We start from the raw sequence: 14,504 nt of genomic DNA, 5'->3' as shown, positions 1-14,504 counted from the left end.
GTCGGGTAGGGTTTTGTACGTACGTAGTAACAACATTAATTAAGATTCAGATCAGGGTTAACTATATATGGGTGTTATTACTATTAAGGTCAGTGATCAAGAAGTATTGATTAGATACATTTGTCCATGCATTCGTTTGACCTCTCGCTTATTAACGTATATAATTCAATACCCAAGATTAATTCAACCATGCATGTTGGAATTGGAATTCAAGTGTGGAAAGAATATTAACAAACACGTACATATGTATATACAGCACCCACTTTGAGCTCATACAGAAATTAATTTCCACCTCTTAAGATACAGCAACCTTTGCTTCACAATTACTTGTAACATGTTTCGAAACATGTTCTGTATTCATGGGAAATATAATTTTTTTAGTTCAGAAGAAAAAGGAACTGAAAGTCCAACTTTAGGTGTAAGTGTGGAACTAAATGTTCTACTATATATATGTATATATATTAGAAGTAGATATGTGAAATATTTGCAGTCAAAAGTAGTACGTATTACTATCTTTGAGCATATATATTTTACCATGGTGTAGGGTCAGTCGGTGCTATATATATATATATATATATATATATATATGGGTCAAGCAGGCATCATGCATGCTGCGCGCACAGATTTCTGAATCTCAACGGCAGTGACACCGATATATATACGTACCACTACTGTATAAAATTTGTCTCATTTGGCAAACGTATCATCCTTACTTTTTTAATGGTAAGTTTCCATCTCAGTTCATTAGAAAAACTATACCATGATATTGAAAGATGAATCCACTTGATTTATGCTGTTCAAATTAAGATGGAAATACTTCTTTACAATGGAGTCAATGTTTGTGTACATTTCAAAACGTTTAAATAAGAGATATTAACGGTGCATATATATAGTGTAATTAGTTTGACAAGATAGCTCTTACATGACCTGGCCGGCTAGCTAGTTAATTGATTATTAAATGGAGAAGAGCTACTATCTTATTCAGAATATTAGTTAACAACAATAAAGGGGGAAAATGAAGTGTTTCAAATTAAACTTAACACATTAATTAAGGGAAAAAAATTTTGACAAAAAATGAAAAGAATGAAGAATATATAATATATATACAAGCACTCCACTTGAAAGTTTCAAATTGAAACCTATTAATTATTAGAAGCATATATATATATATATGATGACTCTTGAAACCCTCTATGCCCACAACATATAAATATTAAAATTAAAATTAAAATATATACAAGCAGTCCACTTGTAAGCGTAAGACTCGGGCATGAGCAGCCCCTATATTTTACTATATATGGAATATATCTATATAACTAATCGACGTATATATATATATATATATATATATATATAAACTATAACCTCTCGGGATCGAGACCGTTGACGTCTAATAATTTATTTTGATCCGTTCCAAGCTATCTATGAATTAATTCCTACCTGACATGGAGACAATAAGACTTGATAAATTACTAATTCGATCGGTGGTGAATCAATAATTCAATATCGATTAGATGATGAGAATTGGACGTGTGATTTGATCTGATCAAAACAAGAAAATTCAAAAAGCATGCATGGTCAAAATTAATATAATCCATCAGCTAGGATTGTTAATTACCATGCTCACACATCATTTTTTGTTTTTAATGTGGAGGAGAAGGAATTGAACTTAAGTGTGGGAAATCAAATTCCACAGCCTTTTTAACTGAGTTAGCCCAACAATTACATGCTCACACAACACTTAACGCCCAAGAAATCTGTAAAGTTAATGGTCCTCATCGATCATCACAGCAAGTACTATTGAATAGTAATTAATATTATAATGAAAACTATTGATGCAAAATCCGTCCGATGATGCAACAACTTAAAGTGAATGATGTGGATAATGATTCAGTCTTCTTAAAGGTTGAACAAGAGTGAAGATGATGAGCTAATCTTACTGATGATCTTCAACACAAATGACCTGCATGAACAAGAATAAAAAGGAGTAGCACCAGTGTGATACAATTCAACTATGCTTCGATGATTAAGTCAGTAAAGAGCAAAAAAGAGGTGTATTGATAAGAACTAGCAAGAACAAAGTGATGAACGTACTTAGGAGGGATGAGAAGAACAAGGTAATATGTTCTGGGTTTATCTCTCAAGTAGGTGTGTGTTTTCTCTTGATTTTGTGAACTCCTCCTTTGTGCATATAAGTGGGCTTATATAGGCAAAGGAGGAGGCAAAGACTAGGTTTACCTACATGAGGATGAACACTGGAGAAAAGGCCACGTCAGGGATTCGAAACAGTAGCATGCACAGCTACCAAGCACTCCTGCATATACTGTTGCATTAAATGCGAACATGGTTGAGTATGGTGGAATGCCCTAATAGTCATGACTGGAAGCAAATTGTCAGGCTTCATATCATGTCAGATAAAAAACACTCGAGTGTGGCTATTCATACTAGCTAGTCGGATCTTCTAGAACGGCGATGAAGTAAAGTATTCGAACTAAGAATACAAGTCTCACCAATCTCAGATATAGTATATATAGAACCTGATAGATATGATTGGAAAATACTATGTAATTTTCGAGCCAAGCCGGACATGTGAACGTCGATTCATCCAGATATTAATTAGTCAAATGCGAGATATCGGATCAGAGGAACAATATCTAATCCGGGCCGAGCTAGTTAAAAGATGATCTCTTGATTCTGACAAATTCAATATTCAAGATAGAGCTCAGTTCGAATGATGATATTGGATCCAAGCTGGATCCGAGCCCATTCATAGCTGAGGTCGCACGGTTACATAAGCTATCATTTTGACCAAGTCAATCGTAGAAAAGTCAAAATGCCAAATGGGACCTTTCATGCCACGTGGTGGCTTGAGGTTGGTTGTCGAATCCTTGTGGATTTATCCACAAACAAAAACATTAATCAAATAGTCTTGTGAAGTACTCTTTAATTGCTTTGTTTATTTAAGTATTAGGTTGAATATAAGGTTTGCATCCTGCATGCGCATGATATGTACTTCTACGCATGGTACATGTATAAATGAATGCATGTATCTAGCTAGAGATTAATATTTCATGAGTTAATTCATTTCATTTTTCTGGCTATTTATCAATATGGAAATGTGTAAGCAGCAATTAATATATATTTCAATTACGGCTGTACGTAGCTAGCTTAGTTTAGATTATTAACATCCTAATAGGTCAATGATCTGTACTTAATTAAAGCTTGTCATGGTTTATAATTAAGAATTATCTATAGTGTAGCGTGTAGATTGTACTGTACAAATTGCTTTTTTTTGACCAATTACTGTACAAATTGCTTGTTAGTATAGTCTACAATGCATTAATTTAAAACAACTCAATATATTACAGTACTCCCACCTATATATGAATATAATTTGCATGCACTGGATTGCGGGAGAATTCACAATATTAACTCAAAAAGTCTTCGCAACCTTAAGACTTCTGCTAGATTCTTTGTTAATTGTATTCATTAACTAAGATTAATTGGCCGGGTTTATTATATAATATTTAAGCAGGTTAACTGTTGTAATGATCAAAGCATTACTTGGGATTTGGGTTTCTGTTTTATTGGCATTTCAATATATATATATATATATATATCCTTTCTGAGGTATACTTTAACTTATTTTTAAATTGAAATAAAAAATAAATCAGATCAATGCACGTTATACATTTATTTAGTTATTGGTAAACCTCTAAAAAAAAGTATATTTAGTTATTGACTTGTTGGTTCCTTCATGTACGCAATTCCAAGTCATTTGTAATTAATCGTCCAATTAAATTGAAAAATGAGGAGGACCACACATTAAATATTTTGAACAAATTAACAAACAAACAAATCGGTGGGAGCTTACAGCTCTATTGGTTAAGACTAATTATTTATACTCCGGTTTCAAGTTGGGATTCCCCTCATGTAATATTGTCTGATAAGAAAAATAAAGAAAAAAGAAAACAAATATGTTGTTTGAACATATTTGTACAGTAGTGTCTAAAGGTGTTTAATCCAAAATCTGAGAACTAAAACCTATAAACTATGAACAAGTGTGGATATAAATAAGAGAAAATCTGTATATATAATGTTGGAAATAATTGATACCCTTATCATAATGTACTATTTATTTATTTATATTAATTTTTGGTGAACATGTACTATTTAATTTTCATTTGTCAGCTTGCTTTATCGTCTTCCCCCTTACGTAATTAACACGCCAATATCGTTCAACAAAATTGTATAAGAACTAACTAGATAAACCCTACTCCACAATCTCTAAAAATTCATAAGAACTATCGAAATAACCCTACTCCACAGTCTCAAAAAATTTCTAGGTGAAAAAGCAATAAGCAAGACATGGGTTCTGATCAAGTGCAGCCAAAGATTCCTGTGCTAGATTTCTCAAAGGAAGCTCTGAAGCCTGGCACCAACTCATGGCTCTTGGCATGCAAAGATGTTCAACAAGCACTTGAAGAGTTTGGCTGCTTTGTAGTATTGTATGATAAAATCTCAATGGAATTTCACAATGCGTTTTTTAATGCTCTACAAGAATTTTTTGATCTGCCAACTGAAACCAAAATGAAAAACAAATATGATGTTAATCCTTTTAATGGGTATGTTGGGCAAGTACCCATAATTCATTTCAAAATTAGTCAAATTGAAAATCATTTGCCTATCTAACTTTGATAAAACAAATGGACGGTTTCATCGAAAATATTTGGTTTGTCCATTTATTTGATCAAAGTTGATAGGCAAATGATTTCCGATTTGGCTAATTTTTTGCAAGAATAATCTATCAATGAAGATGTAAAAAATGAATGGTTCGGATCTATGCAAAACGACTCGTGTGGGCCCCAATAAGGTATACCTCAACATAAATAAGTTGAGATATACCTCAACTTAAGGAGCCTGTATATATATAACCCTAAATGTGAGATTTTCTTAATTTATGCTGGTAATCAATTAAATTATGTCATTATCTTTTTGAAGAATTTTCTTATAAGTATGAGGTTGTGAGTTATTGAATTGCGAGATTTTAATAGGTTTCTTATAATCAGAAATTCACATACATTTCTCATGTTTATGTTTATGTTTATTCACTCTTCTCGATCATATATTTATAAGAGAATTTCTCTTGTGCTTCTTCATACATAAATACTTCAATCTATATATACATATAATAGTGCTCATACTCATCGATCAAGTTACTAATCATGTAGATCAATGCCCTCAAACTAACATCTTTTTATAATAGTTAACTATCAAGTTATTGTATGCATCAAATATATTATGTAAACAGGTCGATATGTGTTATTAATTATAGGCTTAATTATCGATTTACCACCCAAAACTGTAACTCATTCCCACTTTACCACCTGAAAGTTTTTTTGTCCCAGATTACCACCTGTAACTTACATCCATGTCCCATTTTACCTTGTTCCGTCAACAATTCCGTTAATGCTGACGATTTTGCCGTTAATGCTAACGTGGCGCGCTAGATGTGCGCCACGTGTCACATTTTTTTTTTTTTCGCATTTTTTTTATTTTTATAAACTTTGAAAATTAATTAAAAATAGCTCCGAACTCAAAAAAATACACGAAAAATTCCTACGGACTCCTCTTGATTAGCACTAATTTACTATAAGGTTAAATTACCAATTTGCCCTCTAAAAATTTTCAAAAAAATTAGAAAGTCCAAATTTATTTCTAAAAAATTAAAATAAATTTTCCTCTATTAAATAAATTCTAGAATTTTCGTAAACTCTTGGACAAATTCTCAAAAATATTTTGAAAAATTACCAAAAGCTTGTTTTAGAGAATTATTTCGAGACTTTACAGAAATTTTAGAATTTTTCTAGAATTTATTTTATAGAGAATTTTATTTTTCTCTAAGACCGAGAGGTCTTTTGGGTAGCAAGTGTTCACGAGAAAGGTATTGTTAGTTTTTAGAAGACTAACGGTGCAGACCTCATATTTTTTGGAGTTCGGGAGATTATTCTATGAATTTTTAAAGAGTCTAGAGTATTTTAATTTTCTAGAAATAAATTTGGACTTTTCAAATTTTTTGGAAATTTTTAGAGGGAAAATTGGCATTTTGACCCCATAGTAAATTAGTACTAGTTAAGACAAGTCGGTAGGAATTTTCCGTGTATTTTTCTAAGTTCGGAGCTATTTTTAATTAATTTTCAAAGTTTATAAAAATAGAAAAATCAAAAAAATCAAAAAATACAAAAAAGATGTGACACGTGGCGCACATCCAGCGCGCCACGTCAGCATTAATGGAATTGTTGACGGAACAAGGTAAAATGGGACACGGATGTAAGTTACAGGTGGTAATCTGGGACAAAAAAACTTTCAGGTGGTAAAGTGGGAATGAGTTACAGTTTTGGGTGGTAAATCGATAATTAAGCCTTTATTTTATAGTGTTAATTAATTAAGTTAAACCACTCTGTCACCACACCACACCGACATACCCAACCACGTATGAACCCTAGTTGTAGTTCTTTACAGAATACATATATTTATTTAAATGGAAAATGGTTGTCCATAGCAGTGCAATACCTATTTGTTATATTAATTAGTTTTAATTTGAATAATTTTTTGCAATGTCCCCAAGGACCCCAACCTATCTCCTATGTCTAATTAATGTCTCGTTTTGTTTTTATCGGGTCTAATGGCTCATGTTATTACACTCACGTTTTAATTTATCTCACTTTGCTCCCAGACTAATTAATATTGTGTCTCATTTTGCTCTATCCCTTAACTGTTTCGTCCTCATGTCTGACTGGTGGGGGTAATTTGGTCTATATAATTAGTGTCGAATTTATGAGCACTCCAAGGGTGAAACCAATTTTTCCAAATCAAATGAACGCCCAACTCAATATTTCTAGAAAGAGTGAACACCCAAGGCTAACCAATTAATGGTTTGCTGTGGTCAATTATTTGAGGTTTATTTTACTGAGTTCATTTTGTTCACCACAAAAAAGTGATGGTGAGTATTACTACCATGGTAGATAGGTGACATGTCACAAAAAGGTGATCATGTGACACGTGTCACTCATCTACCATGATAGTAATGTTCACAGAATAATGCTATATTTACCACATTTTTATACCATCTTACGTGTCATTACTTTACTAGATAGAGTTTTTTTTTTTTTTTTTAGGTTTTTTATTTTATTTTTTAGTGTCTAATGTATGAATGCCATGTAATTGCCACATAAGATGATATAAAAATGTGGGATATCTAGTACTACTGAAAACAAAAAGTGGCTACTTTTAGAATTTTCCTTACTTAGGCATAAATTTAAGGCCCAAAAACGAAAGGAGAACAGCTTTGGGCCTAGTAACCCATGATGGTCTTCAACTAAAAAGGCTAACGATAGAGGATGGGAGAGTCCAGAAGAACATTTTCAGTCCACATTCAAGCCCAAAGCTTTTTGAACCATCAGTCACCAGACTCACCACAATGAGTGACTGACGCTTCTACTTATTTTTGGTAATAAGTAACAACAACCCATCGGCATCACCGATGCTTCCAATTCATCCTTGCCATTTCACTCAAATATGGTACTGACAAATATAGTCCTGAGCTCCATCATCTTCCATAGACTATAACCCAGAGCCGTTTGATCATAAACAAAAAAAAAACATTTAGATTAGAATCAGAATAGATGATGAAAAGACGATGAGAGTACACTGTAAACAAATTGGTCTCATCCACACGCTATATTGCTCTACAACTTAGATTTAGCCATTTAGGATATGAATTCCTAATTAAAGAAAAAGATTCAAGATATGATTTTGTGTCATTGACTCATTGGGATGTGAAAATCGGACACTGAATTGCAGTAGTATCATAAATCACGTGCAAAGTGCTGAGTCATATGAAAGTGACAGCTTGGCCAACTTTCCATTTGTTGAGGTTCAGTCTGCAACTTAAAGAGTTATATAGGTTATAGAAAGGATCCAAATTTATAGCTTAGAGAATAGAGGCAGAGACAAATCCATTCATAGTTTTTTTTGTTAGTTTTGTATCAGCCACCATGAATAGGATTCTGCTTTGCAGAGAATTCAGAGCCAGAGTGCCCCAAACAGCCATAGGCTGGTTCAGTTCATTTAAACTCTCAAGGTATGGAACCGTGTGTGTGTGTGTGTTTTTTTTTTTTTTTTTTGGCATAAGTTATTGGATTTTGGTTTGTGGGTTTGAGGATTATATCTGGGTTTGTGTTTCTTTGAGAATTATAGGCAATTTAGGATATTGGGTTTCTATATTTGTTAACTTTTGCCTTTGTGATGCAAAAAGTTGCTAGCTTTTGCATTCAATTTTCAGCCTGAATATAATTGATCGTAAACTTCACTGTCATCCGATGGTTGAGGTTTACTGTGAAAAGAGGGGAACTTTGATTTTTTAGACAGATTGAATGATGGCTATATATTCTTGGAAAGAGGTGTTTTTAAGCATCTAGATTCATTTGGTCTATAATTATGAGAATAGACCAAGTTTCAGTGGTTCATTTCGTCTTTGTTCGGGGTTTTTTTTTTATAAAAAAAATGGATAGATGTTCTCTTCTCAGTGACTCCTGTAAAATTTGGCTTTTACTTCAAGGCATGATGCACATGATGCAATTGTTGATTAGAGTGGAATATCTGTATCTGATGATGCATCTATAGTAGTTGTTATATTTGAAAAAAAATGACGGTGTTTGAAAAAAAAAAAAAAATGAGGGGGGATTGGTTATAGTCTGCTATTGTTTTTGCCATATAACTGAAGAATTTTACAAGAGGTTTTTGTATGTCTTACTCATGATGGGCTCTCTAATGATATTTTTTACAGTCTCATTTTTTACCCCTTATCTTGCAGATCTGCTCATTCGTTACCCTTTGCAACCCTTGAAGCAGAAGAGATATCAGGTTCACAGCCTGCTGAAGTGCATAACTTGGGTAGGTTCTGACACTTTAGCTGCATGTGTTATTCAACAGCAGAAATTGATTCCCATGATTGATGCCCTGCACTCAGAACAGTTATTGGTCTTGGAGTATAACTGGAAACTAAAACCAGGAACGATTATAACCTGATTCTTCAAATGTAATTCCTTAGAATAATTTTTGTTTTTACTCATTTGTATTGTCCTTGTAATCTTTTTAAAGCATGGTGTATGAACCTCTCATTAAGGATAAAACCGCCTGAAAAAATCAAATATTGAAATAAAATATTTTTATTTTTAGTGCAGGGTAAGTGGACGAAACCTGCTACATGGAACACTATCGTGGATCCTTTAAATGGGGAACCATTCATCAAAGTTTCTGAAATTGATGAAACGGGAATTCAGGTATGTTTGTACATTATAGTGTACACTATCCTTTTTGCTTTCTTCATAAACCAACCATTCCCTTTGTTGAGCCTATATATTAGGTAACTGAGCACACATCTTGGCATAATACTTGAGGCACTTGTTGCAAATGCAATTAGCTTAAACTAAATTTTTTGGACTTTTGGACTGCTATTGTAGCCATTTGTGGAGAGCTTGTCCAAGTGCCCCAAACATGGTCTTCACAATCCGTTCAAAGCACCAGAGAGGTTTGTGCTAATTATCTTTCTGTTTCTTTTATCCTCATTGATTATTTGGGCATTCTTTGTTGCCGAAGGATACTCACAAAGATATCCTGGTAGAGGATAACAAGATTCATTAACTTTTCCCTTGATAAACGTGATACTGATAGTCTATCTGATATTACACAATTGGCAACTGATAGACCATTTATTGCAGGTATCTTATGTTTGGAGACATATCTGCAAAGGCAGCTCACATGCTTTCCCTGCCGAAGGTAACAAGTTAAGAGCAAAAGGACGATGTTTTTCTTTTTCACTCTTTCCTGTATTTCAACCTTTTGATATGATAGATTTATACTTTTGCACATAATTTTTATATTATATGGCTTTCAGGTTTCTGATTTCTTCACAAGATTAATACAAAGGGTTGCTCCAAAGAGTTACCAACAGGCTTTCGGTGAAGTTTATGTTACTCAAAAATTTCTGGAGAATTTCTCTGGTGATCAGGTTCATTATACATAAACATCAGTCCACTTCACCTTTATGTTTTCAGTTAAAAAGTGATAGAAAGACGGGGAAAAAAATGCAGAATGATATGGGATTTATTAGAGTTGGATGACCAATGATTAATTGGTCCTGTACTCATTAGTGTGAATGCAGTACTGCCCAAATGCCATAACACTATGTCACAATTATGCCTACCCTCTCACACAGGTAGGGGTAGAATAATATTTAGATACCCTAGGTTTAAGCACAATACAGAGCCATTCCGGTAATCAAATGGACATAATTCACATGGAATCCTTCTAGCAAGTTTACTGAAGTTCTTTTCAACTTTGTTTAACATCCTCATTTCCACATTGTGGCAGGTCCGCTTCCTTGCAAGGTCTTTTGGGGTTCCTGGAAATCATCTTGGACAGCAAAGTCACGGTTTCTGTTGGCCTTATGGTCCTGTAAGCATTATTTTTGAACCTACTTGAATTTTGTTAGGTTCCAGAATTGATGCTTTGATACAATATAGGCTATCATTGTACCCAAAAGCGTAAACTTTTAGGACGTGGTCATCTGTTATTTTTTATTCTATCCATTTTAATGGTAAAAACAAATGTGACCTTTCTAGACAATGTTTCGTTTATTAATTAAGCCCGGAGCAGTAGTATTTCCTAGTCGGTGGACTTTTTCTAATGGTCTAGTAACTCCTTTTGGAGATATAGTTTGATTGTAAGCTATGATGTCTTCTTGATGTGGGATCTGATTTTATTTTGTAAAAGGAAAGATCACCATATCAAGATGGATACATCCCTTTTCTATTTCAAGTCACTATTTGAGCTTTTGACATATAGGACATTCTTGTTTGTCAGTCTCTCATGGTACAGATTTTTTATATTCATAATTGGATATATGAAAGAATCTTTGTGCAGGTTGCAATTGTTACTCCGTTTAATTTTCCACTAGAAATTCCTGTACTTCAGTTGATGGGTGCACTTTATATGGGTAACAAACCAATTCTCAAAGTGGATAGCAAGGTATGCCTGCATATGTTCTTTTGGTTCTGTTGGTTGTATAAATTATGGTTCCTTAAAATTATATTGTAGGTCCGTCATATATATTATTTTACTGGTCCGGACGCTAATATATATATATATATATACATATATTGTCATGTAGCTCTTTGAGACCTTTTTCTGTGCAGATAATTTAACTGTTGACAAAAAATTTCCTTTTGTAGGTAAGCATTGTTATGGATCAAATGATGCGGCTGCTTCATTACTGTGGATTACCAATAGAGGATGTTGACTTCATAAATTCTGATGGGAAGACAATGAACAAGATATTAATGGAGGTTGTTTCAAAGTGCCTTATTAAACTATTCGCAACTGTATTATATAACAGAAACTGCTTGTAGCTCTCCTCCATAAAATTGCAATTCATAGAGGTTATTTTACTACATGTAGATTGAAATAACTTACATGATATTGAAGTATTTTACTTCTATTGCTTCAACAGGCAAATCCACGAATGACCCTCTTCACTGGTAGCTCAAGAGTGGCAGATAAGTTGGCTGTTGACCTGAAGGGTCGTATTAAGTTGGAAGATGCAGGATTTGACTGGAAAATCTTAGGGCCTGACGTTCAGGAGGTTTCTTAAACAATTTTATGCGTTTAGATTATGCAACTCTTTCTTTTCAGAGACATCAATTGTTGATTTATCTGCTTTTGGTTTCTAAATGGCAGGAGGACTATGTTGCGTGGGTCTGTGATCAGGATGCATATGCATGCAGTGGTCAGAAGTGCTCTGCACAATCAATTCTCTTCATGCATGAGGTAAGCTTTCAGCTTTAAACCTTCTGTGTATGTCCCGCTCTAGTGATATTCTAGTTCTCATTAGGATGTGTGGATCAATCCAAGTTAGAAATTCTTGGATCTCTCCTTAACTAATGAGAAGTTCAACCTTAGGAATTTAGTGGGATCTCTCCTTAAATTGTATTGAGACTTTTTAAGTTGAAACTCTATACCCAAGCTCATTGCATGGTTAAAATTGGGACAATGCCAGTGCAAGGTGGGAACTAGGCCCTCAAAAACTCGTATTCAGTGCTAAAAAATATAACCTTTTATATTTCTATATTACATCCTGTTCTGTCTGTCATGCCATCATTGTAGGATATCTTAGTAGGTTATCATTGTTGAGACGTTTTGAGTTTCACCAAGCTGTCAACATTTTTTCATTTTTGTTGATTATTTTTTTATATTCTTATACAGAACTGGTCTAAGACTTCACTTATATCCAAAATGAAAGATCTGGCTGAGAGAAGGAAGTTAGTAGATTTAACCATTGGCCCTGTCCTTACAGTAAGCATGCTACTTGTCTTGTGCTGTATGTTGTGTACTAATTTAACAATATATCTATTTACGCGTTTATGTTGTTGCAGTTCACAACTGAAGCAATGCTAGAACATGCAAATAAATTGCTTCAGATATCAGGTTCGAAGCTACTCTTTGGGGGTGAACCTTTAGAGAATCATTCCATTCCACCTGTATATGGTGCAATAGAACCTACAGCCATTTATGTTCCACTTGAAGAAATACTGAAGGAAAATAATTATGAACTTGTAACAAGAGAAATCTTTGGGCCATTTCAGGTAACAAAGAAAAGACATATTACCGAAGTTCTTTTTATTTTTCTCATATTTTTGTGAACCACTGAACTTCCATCTTACCAAATCAATTTACTATTTTGTCAAATTTATTTGGCTTAGTTTCCTGAGAACTGCATAATTGTGTGGATCATTCAAATTGTCTTTAAAAAATTGGCTGGTGTTTGAGAGGGCCATAGAGAGTAAAAGTTGCCTGGGCTTCTTATTTTTTATTAGAATGCTGAATCCAGGAGGGTGGGAGGGAGGGAGGGAGGGAGGGAGGGGGGGGGGGGGGGGGGGGGGTGAAAGAGAGATTTTTCATTTTCCCTTTTTCTTTATTTGCCTTTTCATTCCGAGAGGCTAACCGTTACTGACATTATATATGCTCCTAGATTGTCACCGACTATAAGAGAGATCAACTCCCATTGGTGTTGGAAGCTCTAGAGAGGATGCATGCACATCTAACAGCTGCTGTCGTTTCAAATGATCCCCACTTCTTACAGGTAAGATTTCACTACTGTCTCTATATCTATACACACAGATTTTTGTTAATTTGAACTACATGCTCGACAACATTACAAGTTCACAATCCAGGATTAAGATCTCCATAAAAATTAGCTAAGGTAGCTTTAAAATCGACTTGATACAAACTAATGGACCTGATGAGCATTCCATTTGAAACCTACCTGTCCCCTGGAGTGGTTCATGAAATCTTAATAAGTTCACTTCTACCTAAAAGGATGGATTCTGGATCAACTTTGTACAGTTTTGTATTACTTATTCTGAAAGTCTATCTGCAGGAAGTTATTGGAAACACAGTAAATGGGACTACTTATGCTGGACTGAGAGCAAGAACAACTGGAGCTCCACAGAATCACTGGTGAGTACAAAAAAATTTCTTCAACTTTGGGTACTTCATGAGAAGGTTTCCGAGTGCTTAGAAATGACAAAGCGATGTTTTGTGACAGGTTTGGACCGGCTGGAGACCCGAGGGGTGCTGGCATTGGGACCCCAGAAGCGATAAAGCTTGTCTGGTCTTGCCATAGAGAAATCATCTATGATCTGGGTCCACTGCCAAAGCAATGGGAAATTCCACCGTCAACCTGAGAGTCATAAAGGACCTGAAGATAACATAAGCCTAAGTTTGCAATGTGAACAAGCATGTAGTTGTAGGTCCAAACACATCATTGTTGCAGCACATATTAGCTATCATTAACCCTGTGGCCATTTTCTCAAGCTCTTGAATAAATTGAAAGGGCCATTTACTAGAGCAATGCTATGCCTATGTGGGCATAAAACTTTATAGTAATCGGCATATTTTATCAGGTTGTCTTTTAATTATAATTTATAAATCCAAATATTATCATATTTTGAGAAAGCGTATGACAACAATTTGCAACGGAAGAATTTCTCAAATAACCACTGCACTAGAGGCTTTGTAGATGTTACTGAGATAAGATAGATTCAAGTCTCAAGAACAAAGAAAACCATGTAGCAACAAGCATTACATTAAAGGCATTCTTATTACATGAATAGGTTTAAGTTATAATTTGATCTAACAAATTCTTCATTTTAAATCTTTGTATCTAAATAGATGAAAATTTATTGTATGTGACACTCATACGTAATCTTTTTTTTATTTTTATGAGTTGGGGGGGAAGAGAATTGAATTTGGGTGTATTGTAAATAATTTCACGGTCTTTCTAACTAGGCTACCTAAAAATTATGATAGTCACATGTAATATTTACATAAAAAAATTCTTCCAAACAGACCAGAAAAAAGAATGAAGAATTTGCCATTAAAGA

General features: G+C 34.1%; 1 protein-coding gene across 1 annotated transcript; it reads left to right on the top strand.

Moving 5' to 3' along the window:
• Nucleotides 1–7,754: 7,754 nt before the first annotated feature.
• Nucleotides 7,755–14,076, top strand: ALDH12A1 (aldehyde dehydrogenase 12A1). The gene is made up of 17 exons (XM_086256373.1): nt 7,755–7,936; nt 8,042–8,143; nt 8,876–8,955; nt 9,241–9,344; nt 9,525–9,592; nt 9,783–9,840; nt 9,959–10,072; nt 10,435–10,518; nt 10,987–11,091; nt 11,295–11,408; nt 11,573–11,704; nt 11,800–11,889; nt 12,325–12,414; nt 12,495–12,704; nt 13,091–13,201; nt 13,499–13,578; nt 13,667–14,076. Exons 1-17 carry the CDS (start codon nt 7,899–7,901, stop codon nt 13,803–13,805), a joined length of 1,719 nt encoding a protein of 572 aa, XP_086112499.1. The 5' UTR covers nt 7,755–7,898; the 3' UTR covers nt 13,806–14,076.
• The last annotated feature ends 428 nt before the right edge of the window (nt 14,077–14,504 follow it).

This window comes from Dryas octopetala, chromosome 9 (genome assembly GCF_963921425.1).
Source record: "Dryas octopetala chromosome 9, drDryOcto1.1, whole genome shotgun sequence".
NCBI lineage: Eukaryota > Viridiplantae > Streptophyta > Magnoliopsida > Rosales > Rosaceae > Dryas > Dryas octopetala.
This window is presented reverse-complemented; position numbering and strand designations above follow the sequence as displayed.

Bases quoted from the DNA above. Each gene is read 5' to 3' on its own strand.
- ALDH12A1 (XM_086256373.1), top strand. From the start codon at position 7,899: ATGAAAGTGACAGCTTGGCCAACTTTCCATTTGTTGAG. The intron at 7,937-8,041 runs GTTCAGTCTGCA...TTTTTTTGTTAG, and splicing joins CCAACTTTCCATTTGTTGAG to TTTTGTATCAGCCACCATGA. The intron at 13,202-13,498 runs GTAAGATTTCAC...GTCTATCTGCAG, and splicing joins ATGATCCCCACTTCTTACAG to GAAGTTATTGGAAACACAGT.